The 27794-nt window shown below is 43.5% G+C and overlaps 1 protein-coding gene across 3 annotated transcripts in view; it reads left to right on the top strand.

Annotated features, from left to right (window-relative positions):
* The window catches only part of COLQ (collagen like tail subunit of asymmetric acetylcholinesterase), a 149941-nt gene that overhangs the window by 51838 nt on the left and 70309 nt on the right, over positions 1 to 27794 (top strand). For all 3 annotated transcript variants that reach the window (XM_068238676.1, XM_068238675.1, XM_068238674.1), the window contains exon 2: positions 23615 to 23739. In XM_068238676.1, coding sequence (XP_068094777.1) covers positions 23615 to 23739 — 125 coding nt within the window. The remainder of the gene's footprint in view (positions 1 to 23614; positions 23740 to 27794) is intronic.

Below are 27794 nucleotides of genomic sequence, written 5' to 3'. Positions count from 1 at the left end.
TTAAACCAGCGGATAAAGGTGGTGCCATAGTCATAATGAACACCAGTGACTACATCCAGGAGGCACAAAGACAATTATCCAACACCGCTCACTATGCCAAATTACAGGGGGACCCCACAAAAGGCTACAGGATGGCACTTAATAGGATGGTTAACAGATTGCCTGCAAACATCAGACTACATGTAAGGACCCTTATCCCTGAAGAGCCTAGAACAGCCTGCTTTTACATGCTTCCCAAGATCCACAAAGAGGGAAACCCTGGCAGGCCCATAATCTCAGGGAGCGGAACTCTTACAGAGAACATCTCAGGGTGGCTGGAAAACATTTTGAAACCTCTTGTCTGTAAAAGACCCAGCTACTTACAGGATACCACCCACCTCCTGAACAAACTGTCAGCCATCGGCCCAGTACCTGAGGGAACCATACTGGCCACGATGGACGTGGAGTCCCTGTACACGAACATTCCCCATGATGACGGTATTGCGGCCTGCCGTAAATATCTTCAGGGTCAGGGCATACCTGTAAAGCCTATTACTGGACTGATCAAATTCATTCTCACTCATAATTATTTCACTTTTGGACAGGACCTCTATTTACAGCAGATGGGCGTGGCAATGGGTTCGCGATTCGCTCCACAGTATGCAAATCTATTCATGGCCAAAATCGAAGAGGAATACCTCAATGCATGTGGCATAAAACCCTTGGCCTACTTCCGCTTCATTGATGATATTTTAATCATCTGGTCCGCAAGTGAGGATGATCTTCTCCAGTTCCACAGGAACTTCAATGCCTTCCATCCTACAATCAAATTGAAACTTACCTACTCTCACACAGAGATTAACTTTCTGGACACCACCATATACATCAGGGGTAACAACATACAAACCTCTGTGTATCGCAAACCTACAGACCGTCCCACATACCTAAGATATGACAGTTTTCATCCCAAGCACATTAAGAACTCTATAATTTACAGCCAAGCTATAAGGTACAACCGGATTTGTTCTGACAGGATGGACAGAGACAAGCACCTGGATCACCTTAAGAACACTTTCATTAAACAAGGTTACAGTCCTCCCATGGCTGAGGCCCAAATCAGGAAAGCCAGCAACATCCCCAGGACTGAACTCCTGAAATATAAGCAAAACCAGAAAGAGGAACATGTCCCTTTGGTTGTCACCTACAACCCACACCTGGAAATCTTAAGGAGGATTGCTAAGGAACTTCATCCCATTTTACACAAGGATCACAGACTGAGAACGATATTCCCTAAACCTCCACTCTTGTCATATCGGCAACCACACAATCTAAAACAGATGATTGTCAGGAGCTCTTTGAATAGGCCTCAACAAAACGGAACATCACCCTGCCGACAAAAAATATGTGGGACCTGCAGACACATTTACTCCACTGACAGGGTAACGATACCAGGTTCACAACAGGAGTACAGAATACAAGGTAAATTTTCTTGTGGGTCCACCAATCTGGTATATCTGATCATGTGTGCTAAATGCCCCAATGTTATGTACGTGGGAGAAACTGGACAAACTCTGCGCAAACGTATGAATGGACACAGGCACACTATTAATGATACCAAATCTGGACTCCCAGTTGCTACACACTTTCGGTCCAACGGACACAGCATGGATGATCTTCGTGTCACTGCCCTGAAGGGCGGCTTCAAAACGTCAAATGACCGATTAATAGCAGAAACAAAATTTATAAATTGTTTCAAAGCTGTGCAGAAGGGTCTGAATAAGGACAACAACTTTCTATATTGGTATGAGATTGATGATATATGAACTGTCTCAGCCACCCTAGCTGAACTTGTGAACTAAGAATTTACGATACCTCTGGGTCAATCCTAATACCAGGTCTGTGAGCAATAAAGTAAACAAGGATCCTTATCTTACCCCATTTAGATGGTCTGTTTGTATTAAGGCATCTTAATGATGTATTTATGCTTGAAAAAAATATCTGTTTTTCCTTTTGATGTTGCATGTATATAAGCTGTCTGTACCACCAGCTTGCAAACTAACAGGATATAAACCTGACGAAGGCTGCAAGGCCGAAAGCTTGTTTATTCTTATTCATTTGTAGTTAGCCAATAAATGGTATCATCCTGATTTAAAACTTCTTGCTTTTACTGATGGCTAACACGGTACAATACCCTACTGCTACTACTATATATATATATATCGGTTCAATTGGTGGTTCAATATTCTCTGGTGTGGGAAAATGCAGTAGTGCTACATAAGTGTGTAATAATGAAAAAACAATAAGAGGTTCATTCCTTTGTTTAAAGGGAAGGTTCAGGGAAACCTTTAAAAAAATAAAATCCATATCCACTTACCTGGGGCTTCCTCCAGCCCGTGGCAGGCAGGAGGTGCCCTCGCCGCCGGTCCAGAGGCTTCCGGTCGTCTTCGGTGGCCGACCCGACCTGGCCAGGCCGGCTGCCAGGTCGGGCTCTTCTGCGCTCCAAGGACGGGCTCTTCTGCGTCCCACGCGGGCGCGCTAACGTCATCGGACGTCCTCCGGGCTGTACTGCGCAGGCGCAGTAGTTCTGCGCCTGCGCTGTAAAGCCCGGAGGACGTCCGATGACGTCAGCGCGCCCGCGTGGGACGCAGAAGAGCCTTCCCTTTAAGGGAGGAAAAGTATGCCTGGATTATGGTAACCAATAACATGTCATATGAACTAATCATATAAGACAGTTTTAAAAACAAAATGAACAAAATCTGTTTTGTAATGTTTGGTAAAAAAGAGAGTAGATGAACTATGTTGCCTTTTGATGTTCCCATTGCTACATATAATCAGCATTTCAAATAAAATGTATAGAAAAAAAAAACAATAAAGGAAACTGGATGTGAGAGGACAACCATTACATGGTAGACGCATGTTTATTATGCCCAGAATAGAAAAGTAGGCTATCCCTCGGGACTCTGTTTCATTTTCACAACCATTTTACTGGATGCCCTTTTCAATAAATAGCCTGCTTGGATGGTCATAAGTAGCTTGAGGCTTTTGAGAGCGTAACCTCAGACACAAGGTGATAGATAGATAGATAGATAGATAGATAGATAGATAGAATGCTAAAAACTAGCAACAAGAAAATTGTGCTTGGATTTATAACTAATTAGGCAATATTTACCTGGTAAAAGTGGATTTTTACATAACTTAGGTGGGTTTAATTTACTAAGAGTTTATCGAATGCAAATACAATTATGGGTAGAAATGGTGAAGAACACTTCAGTATTTCTTGCATGTCACTGACTCAAGGATAGGCAGATAGCTAATGTGCTCATGAGACTAAGCAGTGTTCACCCTCACTCCTTGAAAAATGGTGCTTATTGATATGAACCATACATACATATTCTAAACTTCCATTCACACTGGGAGAAACTAAAGCAATGGAAAAATGAATTTTGCATGATTTGTTAAGGGTCATAACTTTTTCAGATTTGTATGATTTCTTAAGGGTGAGACAATTTTTCTTGTTGCCCTGTGTCCCCTTCTATGAGAATTTCCATCACTTCCTGTTCAGAGAGGAAGTGGAGAAATCTCACCAAAATAAACAAGAAATTCAACATATTCTCTAAAGCGAAGAAAAATTACAATGATTATATAAATGCATGGTAACAATTTCCAGCTATTTTCATTGCAGTCTACCACAGTTTATATTAAAGCCACAAAACTCCAGGGAGGTCCCGGGGACAACAAGTGAGGGGCAATACTTTATTACAAAACAAACAAATGAAAATATATTAAGAGCATTTGTATAGTAGTCTTAAAAATGTACTTAAAGGACTTCCGAGGCCAAATCGAAAAAAAAGTTAAATACCTGCATCGCATTTGAAGGCACGGAGGACACTGTCCGCACCCTCTGTGCTGTTCCGCCAGGTCCCCCCGCTCAATAGCCCCCCCGGCCCGGCTCCCAACCGCACGGCCCGGGTCGGGCTCTCCTGCCTCCACAAACATGGCCGCATGAGCTGGCCGCGGCTGTGCAGTCCGCATAGCTGCAAGTGCGGCTGTGCAGCTCTAAGGTGTACCCCCCGATCCACGCTACAGGCTGTTTCGTGTAGTGTGGATCGGGGGGTAGGCCCTAGAGCTGCACAGCCACACTCGCGGCTATGCGTACTGCACAGCCGCGGCCAGCTCATGCGGCCATGTTTGTGGAGGCAGAAGAACCCGGGCCGTAGGGTCGGGAGCCAGCCTGGGGGGCTATTGAGCAGCAGGGACCCGGCGGACGGCATCCTTCGTGCCTTCAAATGCGATGCAGGTATTTAACTTTTTTTTTCGATTTGGCCTCGAAAGTCCTTTAAAGAGTAGGTTTAATGTATATAACATAATGAAAACCCTGGGTTATGTTTTTACAATATTTGTTTAAAAAATGATCTAGTCAGTATTTGCTCTTTGTAAAATATTTCCTCACACTGATTATTAGCAATACCAGAATCTTTACTGCTGTCCAGGTGAATCATTGTGAGATCCCCCTCCCCAACTTCCCCCCGTGTAGTGAGAGAGAACTTCATGATATCCCAGAGTGCTCTTGGGCAGAAGCCTGCATGAAATTATAGCCTAGTCAAAACGTCACCAGGAGAACAGGGTTATATATCAATATACATCAATATACAAATATAAGAAGCAATTCTGATGCTGAAACAGGATAAAATATTTGTAAAAATTGGTATCCTGAATATTTTTTTGTGGTGGTTGTCACTGCTGACCTTTTAAAAATTCTACCTTCCCTTCTAGAATGCAAAACCATAGATTATAATGTTTCAAAGTATGTGTAAATTAACCAGTTAATGGTTTGCTACAATATATCTACGCCACAGGAGACTTCATCTTAGCTCCAGGGGCGTAGTTATATGTATCTAACCACTGTGGGCGGTCCTGCAAGCATTCTCTTAGCTGCTGGTTAGTACACTGATCAGTGAATGGGAACATAGTTCCCTTCCATCGATCTAGTGCCTGTGATCAATGACCACTGGCATCAATGAGATGATGTGGTCATTGATAAATCGCAAAGTAAAAACATACACACATTACTTCCTGTTAGCGTACTAATAATACACATAGGAAGATAAAGTGGGTGGACATCTATTGGCCAGGTAGTAAAATTACATTTATATACACTACAATAAAAATACATAAAATACCCCATTAATGATTCCCTTACCTCTCCTTCCATAGTTAACAAAATAAAGCACTTTTGTTAAAAAAAAACAGACATTTTGAACACCTTAGTGACTCAACTTTTTTTTTAATGTGGGTCATAAGGGTATATTACTGTTATTTTTGCAAATATGGGCCTGTAATTAGTGAAGGACACAAAACTGAAAAAATACACCTTTAGTTCCAAATAAAATATTGTCACCATACATTGTCACCATACATTGTACTTGTAATAACCGGGACAAATGGGCAAATAAAATGCATGAGTTTAATCAATAGTAGCATGTTTTATTTTAAAACTGCAGTATAATGGCTGAAAACTGAGAGATAATGATTTTTATTTTCATTTTTTTCTTATTATGCACATTAAAGTGCATTTAAAATAAAATAATTCATGGCAAAACATAACAGCAAAAGAAAGCCTAATTGGTGGTAAAAAAACAAGATATAGATCATTTTGTTGTAATAAGTAGTGAGAAACTTATTGGCGAATTAAAGGGAGCAGCGCTGAAATGTGAAAATTGCCTTGCTCCATTAGGTGAAAAACCCCTCAGTGGTGAACTGGTTAAATAACCTCACTTTTCTAAACCGTATACTTTTTTGCTTGCTGAGTGGATGAAAAGTGATTTGAGGCTTTATTAGTCAACATTGCTTTAGTTTGCTCACTCCCATTTGCTTAGGTTCTTGCACCTTTTCACCAGAGTTTCCAGCAATAACTTTTGTACATGGGATTGATTTATGAAAAGAGTCACTGGGAAAGTGGGAAAATAATGAATGAACACTCTACAGTGTACGTAATGTGTGTCACTTGGTGTGTTTATTATTAGTTTTGATCTGCTCCCAAGTAGGAAAGACACCTGTGGCGTTGTGTCAGCAGCTGGTTGTTGGCATGGCTTGGTCAGTCTCAGTCAGTCAGTGTTCAGAGGAGCCAATGAGTCACTTGAATTGAAGACAGGCCTTCAGGACAGCTGCTGCAAGGAACATGACTATGCAAGTGCCCAATAAATGAATGGGTAACAAAGCAACTGATTTTTTTCACAGCACTAGTGGATATATTAATAAATGACTGACTGACTGAATGACTGACAATACTGCAAATCATTCACAGTTTTTATTTTTATTATAACTCACACTCATATTCTGCAAATATTTAACGGCCAGTTCTAAAGCAGACTAGCCACTACAGTCACACTACACACAAATCAATAGGGCACAGCCAAAATAGTATTGACTATATTTGCACATAAGTTTTATAATATATATTCTTGTAATAAGACTCACTGTATGAGAAGGGCCAAAAACAAGGACAGCAAGGAAAATGAGTAGAGACAAAAACAAGGATAACACTCACCCTGGAAACGCCTTGTTTGAGCTCCTACTATTAGGTAGATGTTTTAGATCGAACCACATACACCGAAAAACAGTTTTTTCCCATCTGCCATAAACTTTTTTTTAAATTCTGAATCTTCTCTGAAATAATGAACACTATTTACAACATTTTTGCTTTAAATATTTGACATACGTGTATAAGGGCCGGTTCACATTGGCACGTTTAGGTAGACGGATCCATGAAAACGCCTCCGATTTCCGTTCAGATCGATCCATTTTAGTTCAGTTGGTTCAGTTCCTTACTCCTCCTCTGGAATGCCAAAACACATCCCTCACACTCCAACCTTTGATATCTTTAAACGTGAACTCAAAACTTGTTTTTTTCCAACAAGCATAACCTTTACCTTAGTCCAGTTCTCCTTTGACCTCTGACCAAGTTGTACTCCTACTAGATAACCTAAAACACACTCCCTCTACAGTAGGTATGAATATTGTGTACTAACTCACCCCTTGTTCCCCTTATTGCTTTAGATTGTAAGCTCGCAAGGGCAGGGCTTTCTAACCGTTTTGTGTCTTGGAATCTGTTACACATTTATTCATATTAATTTTGTCACTGTAATTACCAATTCTGTATTTTTTTTCTGATTCTGTATTTCGTATATTGGTGTATACCATTCTCTATATTAGCAGCTTATAGGAAACATCCAAGCACGAAAAAAACAAAACAAAATCCACTTACCTGGGGCTTCCTCCAGCCCCTGGCTGCCATCCTGTGCCCTTGCCGCAACTCAAGTGGCTCCCGGTGTCATTCGCTGCAGAAGCTGACCTCGCCAGGTCGGCTTCCGGGTCGGCTTCTTGTGCGCTCCACGGGGGCGGGTCACGTGGTCCAGCTGACATCACCAGGTCTGTGCTAGTACACATTTCCACCTACTTTTTGATACTTTTTCAGTTGCTAATTTCAATATAGAATAGAAAATGAGAAATTATCTAGGAGAACCATCAGGAGAAAACGTTAATTGCATATGAGCCTTGTTGTTTGTTTTGGCGGTGTAAGGTCATTGAGGCAATGTCACTAGTTTGTGTGTGGGAACGTTTGTCTACCATGTGTATGGACTATGAGTATCAACATTACAGTTAGTGTTGGGCGAACAGTGTTCGCCACTGTTCGGGTTCTGCAGAACATCACCCTGTTCGGGTGATGTTCGAGTTTGGCCGAACACCTTATGGTGTTCGGCCAAACTGTTCGGCCATATGTCCGAACTAAGAGCGCATGGCCGAACGTTACCCGAACGTTCGGCTAGCGCTGTGATTGGCCGAACGGGTCACGTGTAGTGTTGGGCGAACATCTAGATGTTCGGGTTCGGGCCGAACATGGCCGCGGTGTTCGGGTGTTCGAGCCGAACTCCGAACATAATGGAAGTCAATGGGGACCCGAACTTTCGTGCTTTGTAAAGCCTCCTTATATGCTAAATATACAGGGTATGTGCACCTTGGGAGTGGGTACAAGAGGGAAAAAAAATTAGCAAAAAGAGCTTATAGTTTTTGAGAAAATCGATTTTAAAGTTTCAAAGGGAAAACTGTCTTTTAAATGCGGGAAATGTCTGTTTTCTTTGCACAGGTAACATGCTTTTTGTCGGCATGCAGTCATAAATGTAATACATATAAGAGGTTCCAGGAAAAGGGACCGGTAACGCTAACCCAGCAGCAGCACACGTGATGGAACAGGAGGAGGGTGGCGCAGGAGGAGAAGGCCACGCTTTGAGACACAACAACCCAGGCCTTGCATGAGGACAAGAAGCGTGCGGATAGCAATTTGCGTTTTGTCGCCATGCAGTCATAAATGTAATACAGATGAGAGGTTCAATAAACAGGGACCGGAAACGCTAACCCATCACAGATGTTCATTGTTCATGTTACTTGGTTGGGGTCCGGGAGTGTTGCGTAGTCGTTTCCAATCCAGGATTGATTCATTTTAATTTGAGTCAGACGGTCTGCATTTTCTGTGGAGAGGCGGATACGCCGATCTGTGACGATGCCTCCGGCAGCACTGAAACAGCGTTCCGACATAACGCTGGCTGCCGGGCAAGCCAGCACCTCTATTGCGTACATTGCCAGTTTGTGCCAGGTGTCTAGCTTCGATACCCAATAGTTGAAGGGTGCAGATGGATTGTTCAACACAGCTATGCCATCTGACATGTAGTCCTTGACCATCTTCTCCAGGCGATCGGTGTTGGAGGTGGATCTGCACGCTTGCTGTTCTGTGTGCTGCTGCATGGGTGTCAGAAAATTTTCCCACTCCAAGGACACTGCCGATACCATTCCCTTTTGGGCACTAGCTGCGGCTTGTGTTGTTTGCTGCCCTCCTGGTCGTCCTGGGTTTGCGGAAGTCAGTCTGTCGGCGAACAACTGGCTAGAGGAGGGGGAGGATGTCAATCTCCTCTTTAAAGTCTCCACAAGGGCCTGCTGGTATTCTTCCATTTTGACCTGTCGGACTCTTTCTTCAAGCAGTTTTGGAACATTGTGTTTGTACCGTGGATCCAGAAAGGTATAAACCCAGTAATTGGTGTTGTCCAGAATGCGCACAATGCGTGGGTCGCGTTCAATGCAGTCCTAGGCCGAAGAGGTCATAGCCTAGAGTCACAAAAACCTGTTTATTTGGGCTATTTCAATGGTAGTGATGGTGACGTACATAAATCTCAGCCATGGCCGTTAGCAACGTCTGAATTTGCGCTTTGAGTCCCACGGGAGAAAAGTGCTTTACAAATGTTATTTGTTGTTGTTGTTGAATTTCACGAAATGTCTCATGCAGGTAGAAGACATATTGTTAGACTTGGATTCCAAAGATGGGGTCCCTACATCTCTGCAAACCAGAGTTACAGGGGTCCAAAATTGGTAAAATCCCCCATAGGCTTTCATTGGGCCTCCTATTTACAGTTTCAAAATCTAACATCTTTTCAAAGGGCAATTGATCAGCAGTGGCAAATTTTCTAGCATTGTAGGGACCCTTAGGGGGAACATGACTGGTGAGTTTCGGGCCCCTAGGCCGAAGAGGTCATAGCCTAGGGTCACAAAAACCTGTTTATTTGGGCTATTTCAATGGTAGTGATGGTGACGTACATAAATCTCAGCTATGGCCGTTAGCAACGTCTGAATTTCACGAAATGTCTCATGCAGGTAGAAGACATATTGTTAGACTTGGATTCCAAAGATGGGGTCCCTACATCTCTGCAAACCAGAGTTACAGGGGTCCAAAATTGGTAAAATCCCCCATAGACTTTCATTGCCTCCCTATTTCACTTTCCAAAATCTCACATCTTTTCAAAGGGCAATGGCTCAGCAGTACCAAATTTTCTAGCATTGTAGGGACCCTTAGGGGGAACATGACTGGTGAGTTTCGGGCCCCTAGGCCAAAGAGGTCATAGCCTAGGGTCACAAAAACCTGTTTATTTGGGCTATTTCAATGGTAGTGATGGTGACGTACATAAATCTCAGCTATGGCCGTTAGCAACGTCTGAATTTCACGAAATGTCTCATGCAGGTAGAAGACATATTGTTAGACTTGGATTCCAAAGATGGGGTCCCTACATCTCTGCAAACCAGAGTTACAGGGGTCCAAAATTGGTAAAATCCCCCATAGACTTTGATTGCCTCCCTATTTCACTTTCCAAAATCTCACATCTTTTCAAAGGGCAATGGCTCAGCAGTACCAAATTTTCTAGCATTGTAGGGACCCTTAGGGGGAACATGACTGGTGAGTTTCGGGCCCCTAGGCCAAAGAGGTCATAGCCTAGGGTCACAAAAACCTGTTTATTTGGGCTATTTCAATGGTAGTGATGGTGACGTACATAAATCTCAGCCATGGCCGTTAGCAACGTCTGAATTTCACGAAATGTCTCATGCAGGTAGAAGACATATTGTTAGACTTGGATTTCAAAGATGGGGTCCCTACATCTCTGCAAACCAGAGTTACAGGGGTCCAAATTTGGTAAAATCCCCCATAGACTTTCATTGCCTCCCTATTTCACTTTCCAAAATCTCACATCTTTTCAAAGGGCAATGGCTCAGCAGTACCAAATTTTCTAGCATTGTAGGGACCCTTAGGGGGAACATGACTGGTGAATTTCGGGCCCCTAGGCCAAAGAGGTCATAGCCTAGGGTCACAAAAACCTGTTTATTTGGGCTATTTCAATGGTAGTGATGGTGACGTACATAAATCTCAGCTATGGCCGTTAGCAACGTCTGAATTTCACGAAATGTCTCATGCAGGTAGAAGACATATTGTTAGACTTGGATTCCAAAGATGGGGTCCCTACATCTCTGCAAACCAGAGTTACAGTGGTCCAAAATTGGTAAAATCCCCCATAGACTTTCATTGCCTCCCTATTTCACTTTCCAAAATCTCACATCTTTTCAAAGGGCAATGGCTCAGCAGTACCAAATTTTCTAGCATTGTAGGGACCCTTAGGGGGATCATGACTGGTGAGTTTTGCCACTGCTGAGCCATTGCCCTTTGAAATGGTGTGAGATTTTGGAACGGTAAATAGTAGGCCCAATGAAAGCCTATGGGGGATTTTACCAATTTTGGACCCCTGTAACTCTGGTTTGCAGAGATGTAGGGACCCCATCTTTGGAATCCAAGTCTAACAATATGTCTTCTACCTGCATGAGACATTTCGTGAAATGCAGACGTTGCTAACGGCCATGGCTGAGATTTATGTACGTCACCATCACTACCATTGAAATAGCCCAAATAAACAGGTTTTTGTGACCCTAGGCTATGACCTCTTTGGCCTAGGGGCCCGAAACTCACCAGTCATGTTCCTCCTAAGGGTCCCTACAATGCTAGAAAAATTGGTACTGCTGAGCCATTGCCCTTTGAAAAGATGTGAGATTTTGGAAAGTGAAATAGGGAGGCAATGAAAGTCTATGGGGGATTTTACCAATTTTGGACCCCTGTAACTCTGGTTTGCAGAGATGTAGGGACCCCATCTTTGGAATCCAAGTCTAACAATATGTCTTCTACCTGCATGAGACATTTCGTGAAATTCAGACGTTGCTAACGGCCATAGCTGAGATTTATGTACATCACCATCACTACCATTGAAATAGCCCAAATAAACAGGTTTTTGTGACCCTAGGCTATGACCTCTTTGGCCTAGGGGCCCGAAACTCACCAGTCATGTTCCCCCTAAGGGTCCCTACAATGCTAGAAAAATTGGTACTGCTGAGCCATTGCCCTTTGAAAAGATGTGAGATTTTGGAAAGTGAAATAGGGAGGCAATCAAAGTCTATGGGGGATTTTACCAATTTTGGACCCCTGTAACTCTGGTTTGCAGAGATGTAGGGACCCCATCTTTGGAATCCAAGTCTAACAATATGTCTTCTACCTGCATTAGACAGTTCGTGAAATTCAGACGTTGCTAACGGCCATGGCTGAGATTTATGTACGTCACCATCACTACCATTGAAATAGCGCAAATAAACAGGTTTTTGTGACCCTAGGCTATGACCTCTTCGGCCTAGGACTGCATTGAACGCGACCCACGCATTGTGCGCATTCTGGACAACACCAATTACTGGGTTTATACCCTTCTGGATCCACGGTACAAACACAATGTTCCAAAACTGCTTGAAGAAAGAGTCCGACAGGTCAAAATGGAAGAATACCAGCAGGCCCTTGTGGAGACTTTAAAGAGGAGATTGACATCCTCCCCCTCCTCTAGCCAGTTGTACGCCGACAGACTGACTTCCGCAAACCCAGGACGACCAGGAGGGCAGCAAACAACACAAACCGCAGCTAGTGCCCAAAAGGGAATGGTATCGGCAGTGTCCTTGGAGTGGGAAAATTTTCTGACACCCATGCAGCAGCACACAGAACAGCAAGCGTGCAGATCCACCTCCAACACCGATCGCCTGGAGAAGATGGTCAAGGACTACATGTCAGATGGCATAGCTGTGTTGAACAATCCATCTGCACCCTTCAACTATTGGGTATCGAAGCTAGACACCTGGCACAAACTGGCAATGTACGCAATAGAGGTGCTGGCTTGCCAGGCAGCCAGCGTTATGTCGGAACGCTGTTTTAGTGCTGCCGGAGGCATCGTCACAGATCGGCGTATCCGCCTCTCCACAGAAAATGCAGACCGTCTGACTCAAATTAAAATGAATCAATCCTGGATTGGAAACGACTACGCAACACTCCCGGACCCCAACCAAGTAACATGAACAATGAACATCTGTGATGGGTTAGCGTTTCCGGTCCCTGTTTATTGAACCTCTCATCTGTATTACATTTATGACTGCATGGCGACAAAACGCAAATTGCTATCCGCACGCTTCTTGTCCTCATGCAAGGCCTGGGTTGTTGTGTCTCAAAGCGTGGCCTTCTCCTCCTGCGCCACCCTCCTCCTGTTCCATCACGTGTGCTGCTGCTGGGTTAGCGTTACCGGTCCCTTTTCCTGGAACCTCTTATATGTATTACATTTATGACTGCATGCCGACAAAAAGCATGTTACCTGTGCAAAGAAAACAGACATTTCCCGCATTTAAAGACAGTTTTCCCTTTGAAACTTTAAAATCGATTTTCTCAAAAACTATAAGCTCTTTTTGCAAAAAATTTTTTCCTCTTGTACCCACTCCCAAGGTGCACATACCCTGCAAATTTGGGGTATGTAGCATGTAAGGAAGCTTTACAAAGCGCAAAAGTTCGGGTCCCCATTGACTTCCATTATGTTCGGAGTTCGGGTCGAACACCCGAACATCGCGGCGATGTTCGGCGAACGTTCGCGAACCCGAACATCTAGGTGTTCGCCCAACACTAATTACAGTCAGGTAATTACCATATTAATTAGATCAACAATTATTCTCATAGGGCCCCAATTCAGTTACTTATTCTCCTGAGTTATCTCACAGGATATGTTTTCACTTCTTAGCAATAAATTACCTGGTAGAAAACTCAGGCGAAATATAGGGACCCTAGTTCTCTCATAGTTAAAGATGCAGCTTCAATTTTTTTCAAGAGCCTTCAAGTCCACATCATCTAACTCCCTGTGCTGGCTGCTTTATAAAATACTACAGCGCTTTGAAAGATGTGGGCATTATATAAATAGAAAATGACTGTGAGCCTTGGCATGACCCTGTTTAACTGATAGGTCACATGGGGAAACTGGTAGAGACACAAATGCTGAAATAACTCTGGTCAGTGCCCTGATGCAGAGGATGGTAGATGATAGTAGAACGTGCTTGAACTTCCAGGACTTGGAAATGTACCACTCATGTTGGTAGTATTTTGTGAAGCTGTCAGTATGAAGAAATAAGTATGATAACAATTAATCAACAAAAGTTATTGTGTACGGTTATTCAATACGGTGTACGGTTATTTAATAACTAAATATATAATAAACTTTAAGCTATGTACTCACCTCACGATGCAGGGAGATGGAGCCAGCAACATCACCTTGACGACGAGCGCTTTCCCTATCCATCTTCCTCCATCTTCCGGCCAGCGGGTATGCACGACGTCCTGCAATGTTACAGGATGGACACGAACGAGACTTCAAGTGGTTGCAGTACTTTGCGCGGGAGTCATCGGGGATCTTAAAGGACCACTATCGCAAAAATCGTAAAATTTAAAATACATGCAAATGCATACAAATAAGAAGTATGTTTCTTCCAGAGTAAAATTAACTATAAACTACTTCTCCTATGTTGCTGTCACTTACTCTGTCAGAACAAACAGGATTAAGGCTAGTCCATCTTGTCATGTGGGATTCTCTGCATGCCCTTTATTCTTTTATAAAGACATTCCCTGAAAAAGATTTTTACAAAGATGCTGGCCAGCCTCCCTGCTCTCTGCACACTATTTTGGCAGTTAGACAGAGCAATTAGTACTCACTAAGTGCTTTCAAAAAAAAACCTGAACCCCCCCCCCCCCCCCCCCCCAATGAGGAGATGAGGAGATGGGCTAGTCCAAAACCTTTCGGTTCTGTCAGATTTTTAATACCCACTGTAAGTGACAGCAACACAAGAGAAATATAATTTATGGCTGATTTTACTCTGAAGAAACGTATTTCTTATTTATATGCGTGTACATGCATTTTAAATGTTACAGTTCTTCGCGATAGCTGTCGTTCCTTATCACTGCGCGACACTAAGCAATGTTTGCGTGATCATGCCTCTGAACCCACATTGTGAGATCGCATAAATGACCACTCATCGCTCAAAAAAAATCACCAGTCGAATTGTCGGAAAAATCACAAGCTGGGTACGGGCCTTTACATTTCTTTCCTGTAAATGTATCTTCAATAGTGTATCGTTTTACATATAAGGCCTCTTGCACACTACATGTGACTCCGTTTTTTTATACGATCCATTTTTTTATTCCAATTAAATAACATAGCAGCATGCAGTACTTAAATCGGAATAAAAAATCAGATCGTATAAAAATCGGAATCACATGTAGTGTGCAAGAGGCCTAATGCTGATTCCTTCTCCAATGAACAGATATAAACATAATGCAGTTTGTTGCTAAACAAATGTTTGGGTGATACATCTAAATGAGTAGGTATTTTAAAAGAAAATATAATTACTATAGAGCTAATCTGGCTTATAACATCCTAAAGACCCAATAGACTCCAATTATAGAGACTGATAGACTGGATGCTTTTAGCGTAGATATATATTGTGTTAGATTCCCCCCGGTCCTTCTACCCAGGAAACATATTTGTGTAATGAGCACAGGATTCCATGGATACTGTAACTAGATACATGCTAAAGGTTATGCAGGGGAAATGTAATCCACACCTCCAAAAATTATGTGAATTGTCAGATTGATATGACATACCAAAGGCATACTAAGATACAGATTTCGAAAAATCACGATAGCGTCGATTTTGGTGTGATTTTTATGCAAGTCGGGGGGAGTGTTTTAAAGGGAAGGTCCAAGCAAAAAAAAAAAATGAGTTTCACTTACCTGGGGCTTCTACCAGCCCCATGCAGCCATCCTGTGCCCTCGTAGTCACTCACTGCTGCTCCAGTCCCCTGCTGGGAGCTTTCTGACCTCGGAGGTCAGGGCCGAATTGCGTACATTTTTACACATTCCCGCTAGTGCAGGAACATTAACGCATACATTTTTACGTGTTAGTGGTGCAACGCGTACATTTTTGTTCCTGCACTAGCTGGAATGCGTAAAAATGTATGCAATGTGGCCCTGACCTCCGAGGTCAGAAAGCTGCCAGCGGGGGACTGGAGCAGCAGTGAGTGACTACAAGGGCACAGGATGGCTACATGAGGCTGGTAGAAGCACCAGGTAAGTAAAACTAATTTTTTTTTTTTTGCTTGAACCTTCCCTTTAAACGCAAACACAGCGATGGCAGATCAAAAAGCGCTCTGCAGTGTGTCTCATGCCATAGGTAAGCTTTAATAACCATTTCTTCACTATTGTAACCAACTGAAGAAAAAGGCAAACACAATGGCCCTTATGCAATTCACTTTTTCTCCTGAATTTTCTCTTAGGAGATAATTCTTCATCTGCTATTTAAAATTACTTTAAAACTAAAGACTTTGACTTTGCAATTGAAAAAATAACAAAAAGTAGGTAAAAAGTACTATCAAAATTATTTTGAGTACTTTCTTGCTTGCTGGTGGTTTGAAATGCATGTTATTAACACGATTATGAATATAACCAGGTGAAAACTCAGGAGAAAAAGTTAATTGCATAGAATCGCTATTGCGTCGATTTTTGATGTGACTTTTATGCAAGTCAGTGGGAGCATTTCTTTTTAAAAAACGGAAACGCAGCGCTGATCACAGAACTGGATTGTAATGGGCTAAGGTGGTGGGTTGAAATCCATGGCATATGAACCATTCACAGTCATATGTGATGAGACCTCTCCTACTTTTGGCTTCAATTCACAAAGCTTTATTACATGCGGTAAAGCAGAAAACAAAACTGAAATTATCCACTAGTAAGGTAAATACGGTATGATCAGGGCCGGCCCGCTCATGAGGCGGGGTGAAACTTTTGCCTCAGGCGGCACATTTCTAGGGGCGGCATCCGCCCGTCGGTGGGTGCGGGGAGCCGGCCGCCGAGCTGGAGGGGTAGCAGGCAGGACGGGGGTATTGGGCCTAGCGACGGGGAGGAGGGTCGGACCCCCCCCTCCCTCGCCTGGGTCCCCCGATCTGCGCTCCACTCCAGCCTTAAATAGATCAGAAGCAGCCGCTACTCGTAAGAGGCACGGGCGGGGAGGACTCACCTCTTCCTCGATCCAGCGTGCGCTCCACTGACGTCACTTCCTGCAACGCCGCCCACTGTATTGTAAGCTGGATCGAGCGAGGAAGGGGGGGGGGGGGAGGACGTGGCAGCAATAATTTTTTCAAAATTCGCCTCAGGCGGCAAAAAGTCTAGGGCCGGCCCTGGGTATGATAAAGAAAGGCATACGTCTCCTCAAACCTGTTTTGTTGTAAAAATCTCCAATACAGTACAGTCTCTGCTGAGTGTTTATTTGCATTGTTAAAGTGATTGGGAATCCATCTAAAAAAATGAGCCAGATACTTACCTATGGAGAGGGAAGGTTCTGGGTCCTATAGAGTCTTCCCTCTCCTCTATCGGCCCCTGCTCCAGCACTAGCAGTTTTCAACCAATTTGGTAAAATACTGCTCTCTCTCTCTCTGCTGCGAAGGAGGCTTCAGAAGTCTTCTGGAGCCCAAGTGCTCCTGAAGACGGGCTGCTCCAAACTGCACACGCGCAAGCACCCTCTCTAGCGCACTTGCACGTGTGCAGTAGGGAGCTGCCTGTCTTCGGGAGGACTGAGCTCCCAAAGACTTCCAAAGCCCCCGCAGTGGGGGATTCAAACGGAGGAGCTGCTGCTGCAACAAGGGGACTGGAAGAGGAGAGGGAAGTCTATATAGGACCCAGAGCCTTCTCTCTCCTTAGGTAAGTATCTTTTTTTGGGGGGGGGGGGGGGTTATGGTTCCCAATGACTTTAACTATGCTTTCTAGAGTCACAAAAGCTGAAACGGTTACATAGGGATTTAGACTGGAAAAAAAGAGATGCATCCATTAAGTTCCACCTCTTGAGCCTCACCTTACCATCATCCAATATGGATATCAGAATATGATTTGTTTCTCATTTTTAAAACTATCTATGCGTATGTGATCTGGGCAGTTTAATTCCACAAATAAAAATGATCCATTTGACTTTGGAAATTAGGTTAGATGGATGAAGTGGATATGTGGGAGGACAATGGAGACAAGACAAGATATCTGCTCCATTTTATCTGTGACTGTTTTATTTATTGCTAGTAAGGCAGAAGCGCAGGAATGAGATTAAACACAGAGCACTGTAAATTTGCATTGCTGTGTTGATGTTATTGGAGCTGTCTTGTCTATACCAATCCTTCACTCCATATATTTGTTGGAGACCAGTGTAGGCTAATTTAAAGGACAAGTGCAAAGAATATGGGAGCAAAAAAAGAGTTGCTGCCCTGAGTAACCATTCAGGTGTTACCTGTAACTGTAAGGCTACGTTCACAGTGGTATATTGTGGTGCGCATAACGCCTGCCCTGCAACGTGACATGCCGCAACGCCCCACCTATGCGTCATTCACAGTGCAGCGGGTGCTGCGTAATGCAGCATCCCAACGCATTGCATGCAGTGCGTTACCGCAAAGCGTGTGCGTTAACAGTCTTGGTGAAGCATACTTTTCATTCACTGTATGCCTCACTAAATTAACAGTCACGGTAAGTATACTTTTTATTGACTGTATGCTTTACGAAATGCGATGCAACACACATTGCAATCTTGCTAAACCGTTGTGCTCCGGCTGTTACAGGTAACACAACGCCCACTGTGAAGCTAGCCTTAAATAAAATATGGATTCTAATTGGTTAGTCTGGACAAAAGCATAGCTCTGATTTCAAGGCACCGCATGTCACCAAATATTTTTCATTTATCATGTATAAATTTAGTGTTGATTCTATAAATATGAACTTCTACGGGCTCTTTTATACTGAAAACTGCAAAATGCAATGTGATTGTTTGCGATCATCCTGCAATTTTTACTGGATGCTAGAAATGCAGCAAAAAATGCAGCATGCACGATTTTTCACGATCAGGCAAAAATGCATCACAATCAGATCACACTAGTATAAAAGGGTTTGTGCAATTTTTTATTATTTTGCTGATGTCCTTTCATTTTGTGATTTGCATGCAATTGGAAAATGTGGCAAAAGCAGGAAAATGCAGCAAAATTATGTGCAGTAATAAAACAGCCCTGAAAGTACTGTAAATAAAAGTGTACGTGTTCTGTTTCAACATTAACATAATTTATACAGTATATTGAACAATGGTGGACTGAAGCAGGCAGTACTTCCAAAATGTCTTTGATACCTCTTTTTAACAGTCAGTATCTCCACAGAACATGATGTACCTGCTTCTTACAAGAAAACCAGTAGGAGATTTGGTATAATGAGATAGCCTGGTCATTAACCCTTAAGCCCTGTACACACGCTAGATGAAACTCAGCCAAGGTGACTGCAAATGACCACCTCTGCCTAGAATCTAGCAAGTTAACAATGACCCACAATGCTTTGGCCAGAGATATGCTGGGTGGATTGAATTGAGTCAGCCGATCCCTGGCCAAAAGCATTGTTTTTACTCACTCCGCCTGCTGTGTGCCATCACTTGTGCCTCACTCTGTTGGCCCTGCTCCCACCAGCATAGCAACAGAACACATCAGTTGCCTAGAATCTAGCAACACATCTGTGCAGTACGGCCCTGCACTGTTGACCAAGGAATTGAGTAACGTTCCCTCGTTGGCAACATTCCTCATACATATTTATGAAGCCTTATGATTACACATCAGACATAGAATTTACACATCAAATAAGCTCTTGTTATCTCCCTTACTTTTACTTTATGCTTTATGGCGTATGGATGACACTGCAAGTGCTGTAAAACAGGTACAAAGTGGCCTAATATGATACAATAAAGGCATTACATTTTCCTGTTGTGTGATAACAACAATTGGTTATTTAGAAAACTATTTTTTGTACTGTGAAATACGCTGGAATGCGCAGGGAGGGTCTTGGGCTTGATATTGTTCAATCAACTTTTCAGAATAGCCAACAGGTTAACTAACTTTTTATTAGTTTCCTGTAAAAAAAAATATCATAATTGGGGAAAAATCAAACACGTAATGCTTTGGTCAGATTTTTCAAAGCTAGCATTCAATTAAAAATTCTCAAAATGAAAAAATATTTAAAAAAATGGTATCTTGTGTGGCCATCTTAAGTCATTGCTCTACAGTTATAATCAGAATCAATTTGTTTCGCCAAGTACGGTAAGTTTGCCCTTACAAGGAATTTGTCTTGGCAGTCGCTTAACAAACACAAACAATACAGGGACAGACAGTATGGCCTCAATTCACTAAGATTTATCAAACACTTTATCAAACGTTTGATAATTTACCTCATGGGTAAAAACTAATTTTGAATTCACTAAGGTGTTATATTATGTTATATATTTATTGAATGTTTTATCAATAAAACATTTGATAAATATTTAACACTTTAGTGAATTCAAAATTAGATTTTACGCATTAGGTAAATTATCAAACGTTTGATAAAGTGTTTGATAAACGTTTGATAATGCTCCGTGAATTGAGGCCAGTATGTATATTACAAGTCAAGGACTTGAGATTAGATGTAAATTCGTACAAACACAAAGCAGATGTCCTTATGCGTAGATAATTTATTTTTTGTGCTAAATTTGTTGATATCACAAGAAAAAAGAAAGAGAGCAATTTATTAGGAACATACCTAGTATTCATATATTTTCCTGCAAAAGTGTTCTCTGCAGCCTCCCCAAAGCCATAAGGACATGAGCAAGGTGTTAAGAGCACTTTTAAAGCATTATACCAGTGGATATTGAGCCTTATGCCTGTTACTCCCCATGCAATTTCCCATCAGATCGATGTGTGGAATAGATAATTTCCGACAATGATTTCCTATCATTTTTCTGATCGATTTTGTATAGAAGTGATCGGAAATTCAATCAGAAAAATGATCAAAAACTAGATTATGCCTGTCAGAAATTATTTATTCGGCCCATCGATCTGATGGCAAATTGCATAGTGCGTACCAGACATTACACCGTCTCATAATTACAAGCTATAGCAAACTTAAAGAAAACCAACCTCAGTATCTAATAATATGGTGCCGTCCACTTTAGTTTACCTTACCTGCACTCCCAGTTTGCTCCAGCATCATTCCCGTTCTCCATTATGGATGACTACTCTTATGTTAAAAACATACAATTCTCTGGATACTCAGAAATCACTTTAAAGGGTCCTTTTTACCAAAAATGAGGCATGCCATTGAGACTGAAGAGTGTTGAAGTGGCCTTCATAAAAAATTACCCATACCTGGAGATAGAATGTCCTTGAATAGTTCTATACACATAAGTAGACAAGAGGCAGACCTTGGAGGTGTCTTCTTTACCAAAAAATAGGCATAGCACAGGCAGAATGTTGTTGGTAAGGTACATAAAATAATTAAACAGACCAAGAGCTTTATTTAACTTGTAGACACTGCATGGATAACCAGACTGTTGACAGGCACAGGCATATGGACAACATTACTGCACGAGGCCTGTTTGCATGTTAAATAAATGCATATGGATACAATCATCGTGTGCATGCCTACTAGCACTCTTATATGATATTAGCATGTCACATTTTGTAATAAAACTGAACATTGTGGAATGCTAAATTAATCCTTGATACCTATAGTTCAAAGGAAGATATTGTTTACTGATCTGCTGAGTTTACAGTATATTGTTTTTCCTTACTGTACAATCCTTGAAAGCAAAGCTTATAGTATGAAAACCACATTCATTTTTATAAGTTTCCTACTTTCTGCCCTTTTAAAATGAAATGTAGATAAAGCCGGTTGTCCATCCTAACAAGCAGGGCCGGCCTTAGGTTTCACAGCGCCCTGAGCGAACCAGATTTTGGTGCCCCCCCCCCCCCCCCCATTCATCCTCTTCACGCACGCAGACACAGATTGCACACATGCAGATCACACAGACACATGCAGATCTCGCACACACACATACACACACTCACAAATGCAGATCTCATACAGGCAGATCACACACACACGCAGATCTCGCTCTCGCGCGCACGCGCGCACACACACACACACACACACACACACACACACACACGCAGATCTCGTACACACACATGCAGATCACACACACACATATACACACTCACACACATATACATACATATATATATATATATATATATATATATATATATACACACTCACACATGCTGATCACATACAAGCAGATCTCGCGCACACACACATGCGGATCTCACACATAGACATATACACACTCATACATGCAGATCACATACAAGCAGATCGCACACACACACAGATCACATACAAGCAGCACACACACACACGCAGATCACATACAAGCAGCACACACACACGCAGATCACATACAAGCAGCACACACACACACGCAGATCGCATACAAGCAGCACACACACACACACACACACGCAGATCACATACAAGCAGCACACACACACGGGCAGATCACATACAAGCAGCACACACACACGCGCAGATCACATACAAGCAGCACACACACACGGGCAGATCACATACAAGCAGCACACACACACGGGCAGATCACATACAAGCAGCACACACACACGCGCAGATCACATACAAGCAGCACACACACATGCGCAGATCACATACAAGCAGATCGCACATACGCAGAACACAAACACACACACACACACACCACACACACACACACACACTTACACACACACCACACACACACACACACACTTACACACACACCACACACACACACGCATATCACATACAAGCAGCACACACACACGCAGATCACATACAAGCAGCACACACACACACGCAGATCGCATACAAGCAGCACACACACACACACACACACACACACACGCAGATCACATACAAGCAGCACACACGGGCAGATCACATACAAGCAGCACACACACACACGCGCAGATCACATACAAGCAGCACACACACACGGGCAGATCACATACAAGCAGCACACACACACGGGCAGATCACATACAAGCAGCACACACACACGCGCAGATCACATACAAGCAGCACACACACATGCGCAGATCACATACAAGCAGATCGCACATACGCAGAACACAAACACACACACACACACACACACCACACACACACTTACACACACACACACACACACACACACACACACACACACACACACACCACACACACACACACTTACACACACACCACACTTACACACACACCACACACACACACAAATAAGAAGCCCCCTGGCACTCAGCTTCCCTCCCTCCAATAAAAGTATCTTTCCCCGGGCACACAGCTTCCCTCCTTCCCTTTGATTAATGCGCCCCGCTCTGAGCACCTGTCATTTCCCTTCCTCCCTTCCTTCCTTCCCTCCCTCCCTCATAGAGAATGGTGCAGGCAGTGTCACTTACCATCCATGTCGCAAACAGCAGCTCTGGTCAGCTCCCGGGACATAAGGGCTTTGCTTGATGACCTCATCAAGCGAGCACCCTTAAAGCCACAATGCAGAAGAATGTCCCGGGAGCTCAGCTGAGCAAAGCTGCTGTTTGTTTGCGAGATAGACGGTGAGTCAGAGCCACTGCCTGCACCGTTCTCTAGGAGGGAGGGAAGGAAGGAAGGGAAATAAGAGGTGCTCAGAGCGGGCGCATAGGGAAAGAGGGAAGCTGTGCGGCAGCCGGCGGGGAAGATACTTTTATCTTAGGGAGGGAAGCGTTCGCCCCCCTGAAAGCAGGCGCCCTGAGCGACCGCTCCGGTCGCTCAGGTCAAAGGCCGGCCGTGCTAACAAGCTGTACAGCTGTATGTATATACCAGGTTGAACTACATGGGAGCTACATCAACTTTTCTGAAGGTTTCATCTGTGGTATATATAGAACTAGCTCCAAAAATCAAGTAGTGTGGTGCAATAGTTTGCAGATGATTCACCATATGTTCTGTTCAAATTTCTTTTGACAGCTTTTCCTTCTCTAGAACAAAAGAAACGCGCTAACGGTAATGGATGCTGTTTATTAACGCCTCCACCTCCACCAATCTTCCCACCTCCACCATTCTTCAGAGAACGCAGAGGCTCAGAGAATGAGGTAATAGCACCGACTACGGATAGTTATACTTAATACAGCAAGCTTTCCTTTCAGTATTACTTGTGAAAGTTTTTATCAACTCCAATATCTGGAAATAACTAAGTTCAAGCAATGTGGATGGAAGTAAAATTCACAGAAAATAAGTGGCCTACCAATAACTGAACTCAACTCCTATAACACCTAGACTAGACACTGATTTTCCAATGGAAGAAGTATGACTAGATAGTATAGGCAACAAGCACAAATGCTTCTGCACATAAGGCCCTAGGCTGCAGATAAGTACATTATATGTGGTATGGTTCTGATGCAGTTCCGAAACATGCCTGAAGAAGAAACTTAAAGTTTCTAAAGTTTGCAAAGAAATCTTGTACAGTTAACCACTTACCGACCACCCACTGCACAGGGGCGGCCGGAAAGTGGATCCCGCAAGGACCGCCGCATGCACAGAGGCGGCGGTCCTTGTACGGGCATGGGCGGAGCGATCGCGTCATCCGTGACGCGATCCTCCGCCGGGGATCGATGGCCGGGGATTTAGCCTCCAGCTCGCCGGCCACTTAGCAGCGCCGGCGGGCGGAGGAATACAGAATTCCGCCGATCAATCGTATAATAGGCTTTGTAATTTATACAAAGCCTATTATACAGGCTGCCTCCTGCCCTGGTGGTCCCAGTGTCCGAGGGACCACCAGGGCAGGCTGCAGCCACCCTAGTCTGCACCCAAGCACACTGATTCCCCCCCCCCTGCCCCCTTATCGCCCACAGCACCCCTCAGACACCCCCCCCCGCCCACCCCCCACACCCCTGTTTGCACCCAATCACCCCCCTAATCACCCATCAATCACTCCCTGTCACTATTTGTCGACACTATTTTTTTTATTCCCTAAACTTCTCCCTCCTGATCACCCCCCCACCCCTCAGATTCTCCCCAGACCCCCCCCCCCCCTGTACTGTATGCCTCTATCCCCCCTGTAATAACCCACTGATCACCTGTCAATCACCCATCAATCACCCCCTGTCACTGCCACCCATCAATCAGCCCCTAACCTGCCTCTTGCGGGCAATCTGATCACCCACCCACACCAATAGATCGCCCGCAGATCCGACGTCAGATCACCTCCCAAGTGCATTGTTTACATCTGTTCTCTACCATAAACACCCACTAATTACCCATCAATCACCCCCTATCACCACCTGTCACTGTTACCCATCAGATCAGACCCTAATCTGCCCCTTGCGGGCACCCAATCACCCGCCTACACGCTCAGATTGCCCTCAGACCCCCCCTTATCAATTCGCCAGTGCATTATTTACATCTGTTCTTCCCTGTAATAACCCACTGATCACCTGTCAATCACCCATCAATCACCCCCTGTCACTGCCACCCATCAATCACCCCCTGTCACTGCCACCCATCAATCAGCCCCTAACCTGCCCCTTGCGGGCAATCTGATCACCCACCCACACCAATAGATCGCCCGCAGATCCGACGTCAGATCACCTCCCAAGTGCATTGTTTACATCTTTTCTCTACCCTTAACACCCACTAATTACCCATCAATAACCCCCTGTCACTGCTACCCATCAGATTAGACCCCTATCTGCCCCTAGGGCACTCAATCACCCGCCCACACCCTCAGAACGCCCTCAGACCCCAGCCCTGATCACCTCGCCAGTGCATTGCTTGCATCTATTCCCCCCTCTAATCACACCTTGAGACACCCATCAATCACCTCCTGTCACCCCCTAGCACACCTACCCATCAGATCAGGCCCTAATTTGCCCCGTGTGGGCTCCTGATCACTCGGCCAAACCCTCAGATCCCCCTCGGACCCCCTTCCGATCACCTCCCCAGTGCATTGATTGCATCTATTTTCCCCTCTAACCACCCCCTGAAATACCCATCAATCACCTCCTGTCACCCCCCTAGCACTCCTATCCATCAGATCAGGCCCAATACAACCTGTCATCTAAAAGGCCACCCTGCTTATGACCGTTTCCACAAAATTCGCCCCCTCATAGACCACCTGTCATCCAAATTTGCAGATGCTTATACCCCTGAACAGTCATTTTGAGACATTTGGTTTCCAGACTACTCACGGTTTTGGGCCTGTAAAATACCAGGGCGGTATAGGAACCCCACAAGTGACCCCATTTTAGAAAAAAAGATAACCCAAGGTATTCTGTTAGGTGTATGACAAGTTCATAGAAGATTTTATTTTTTGTCAAAAGTTAGCGGAAATTGATTTTTATTGTTTTTTTTCACAAAGTGTCATTTTTCACTAACTTGTAACAAAATATAAAATCTTCTATGAACTCGCCATACACCTAACGGAATACCTTGGGGTGTCTTCTTTCTAAAATGGGGTCACTTGTGGGGTTCCTATACTGCCCTGGCATTTTAGGGGCCCTAAACCGTGAGGAGTAGTCTATAAAACAAGTGCCTCAAAAATGACCTGTGAATAGGACGTTGGGCCCCTTAGTGCACCTAGGCTTCAAAAAAGTGTCACATGTGGTATCCCCTTACTCAGGAGAAGTAGTGTAATGTGTTTTGGGGTGTATTTTTACACATACCCATGCTGGGTGGGAGAAATCTCTCTGTAAATGGACAATTGTGTGTAAAAAAAATCAAACAATTGTCATTTACAGAGATATTTTTCCCACCCAGCATGGGTATGTGTAAAACACATTATACTACTGAGTATGACGGTACCACATGTGTGGCACTTTTTTACACCCTAAGTGCGCTAAGGAGCCCAAAGTCCAATGAGTACCTTTAGGATTTCACAGGTCATTTTGCGACATTTGGTTTCAAGACTACTCCTCACGGTTTAGGGCCCCTAAAAGGCCAAGGCAGTATAGGAACCCCACAAATGACTCCATTCTAGAAAGAAGACACCCAAAGGTATTCCGTTAGGAGTATGGTGAGTTCATAGAAGATTTTATTTTTTGTCACAAGTTAGCGGAAAATGACACTTTGTGAAAAAAAAAACAATTGTAATTTACAGAGATATTTCTCCCACCCAGCATGGGTATGTGTAAAAATACACCCCAAAACACATTATACTACTTCTCCTGAGTACGGCAATACCACATGTGTGGCACTTTTTTGCAGCCTAACTGCGCTAAGGGGCCCAAAGTCCAATGAGCACCTTTAGGCTTTACAGGGGTGCTTACAATTAGGCACTCCCCAAAATGCCAGGACAGTAAACACACCCCACAAATTACCCCATTTTGGAAAGTAGAAACTTCAAGGTATTCAGAGAGGAGCATAGTGAGTCCGTGACAGATTTCATTTTTTTTGGTCGCAAGTTAGCAGAAATGGAACCTTTTTTTTTTCTTTTTTGTCACAAAGTGTCATTTTCCGCTAACTTGTGACAAAAAATAAAATCTTCTATGAACTCACCATGCCTCTCAGTGAATACTTTGGGATGTCTTCTTTCCAAAATGGGGTCATTTCAATTCTAGCCCCTCATGAAACAAGATAGGTGGTCAGAAAAGTCATAGATGCTTCAAAATGGGAAAATTCACTTTTTGCACCATAGTTTGTAAACGCTATAACTTTTACCCAAACCAATCAATATAGGCTGAATGGGTTTTTTTTTTTATTAAAAACATGTTTGTCCACATTTTTTGTGCTGCATGTATACAGAAATTTTACTTTATTTGAAAAATGTCAGCACAGAAAGTTAAAAAAATAATTTTTTTGACAAAATTCATTTTGATGAATATAATAAAAAGTAAAAATCGCAGCAGCAATCAAATAGCACCAAAAGAAAGCTTTATTAGTGACAAGAAAAGGAGCCAAAATTCATTTAGGTGGTAGGTTGTATGAGCGAGCAATAAACCATGAAAGCTGCAGTGGTCTGAATGGAAAAAAAGGGTCTGGTCCTTAAGGGGGGTAAAGCCTGCGGTCCTCAAGTGGTTAAATGCATACTTAAGTGAAAAAAAAATGATTTTTACTCACCCGGGGCATCCCTCAGCCCCCTGAAGCTGTATGGTGCCCTCGCAGCCCCGCTCCGATCATCCTGTCCCCGCCGGCGGCTACTTCTGGGTTCGGC

Source organism: Hyperolius riggenbachi, chromosome 5, assembly GCF_040937935.1.
Source record: "Hyperolius riggenbachi isolate aHypRig1 chromosome 5, aHypRig1.pri, whole genome shotgun sequence".
NCBI classification, from domain to species: Eukaryota; Metazoa; Chordata; class Amphibia; order Anura; family Hyperoliidae; genus Hyperolius; species Hyperolius riggenbachi.
This window is presented reverse-complemented; position numbering and strand designations above follow the sequence as displayed.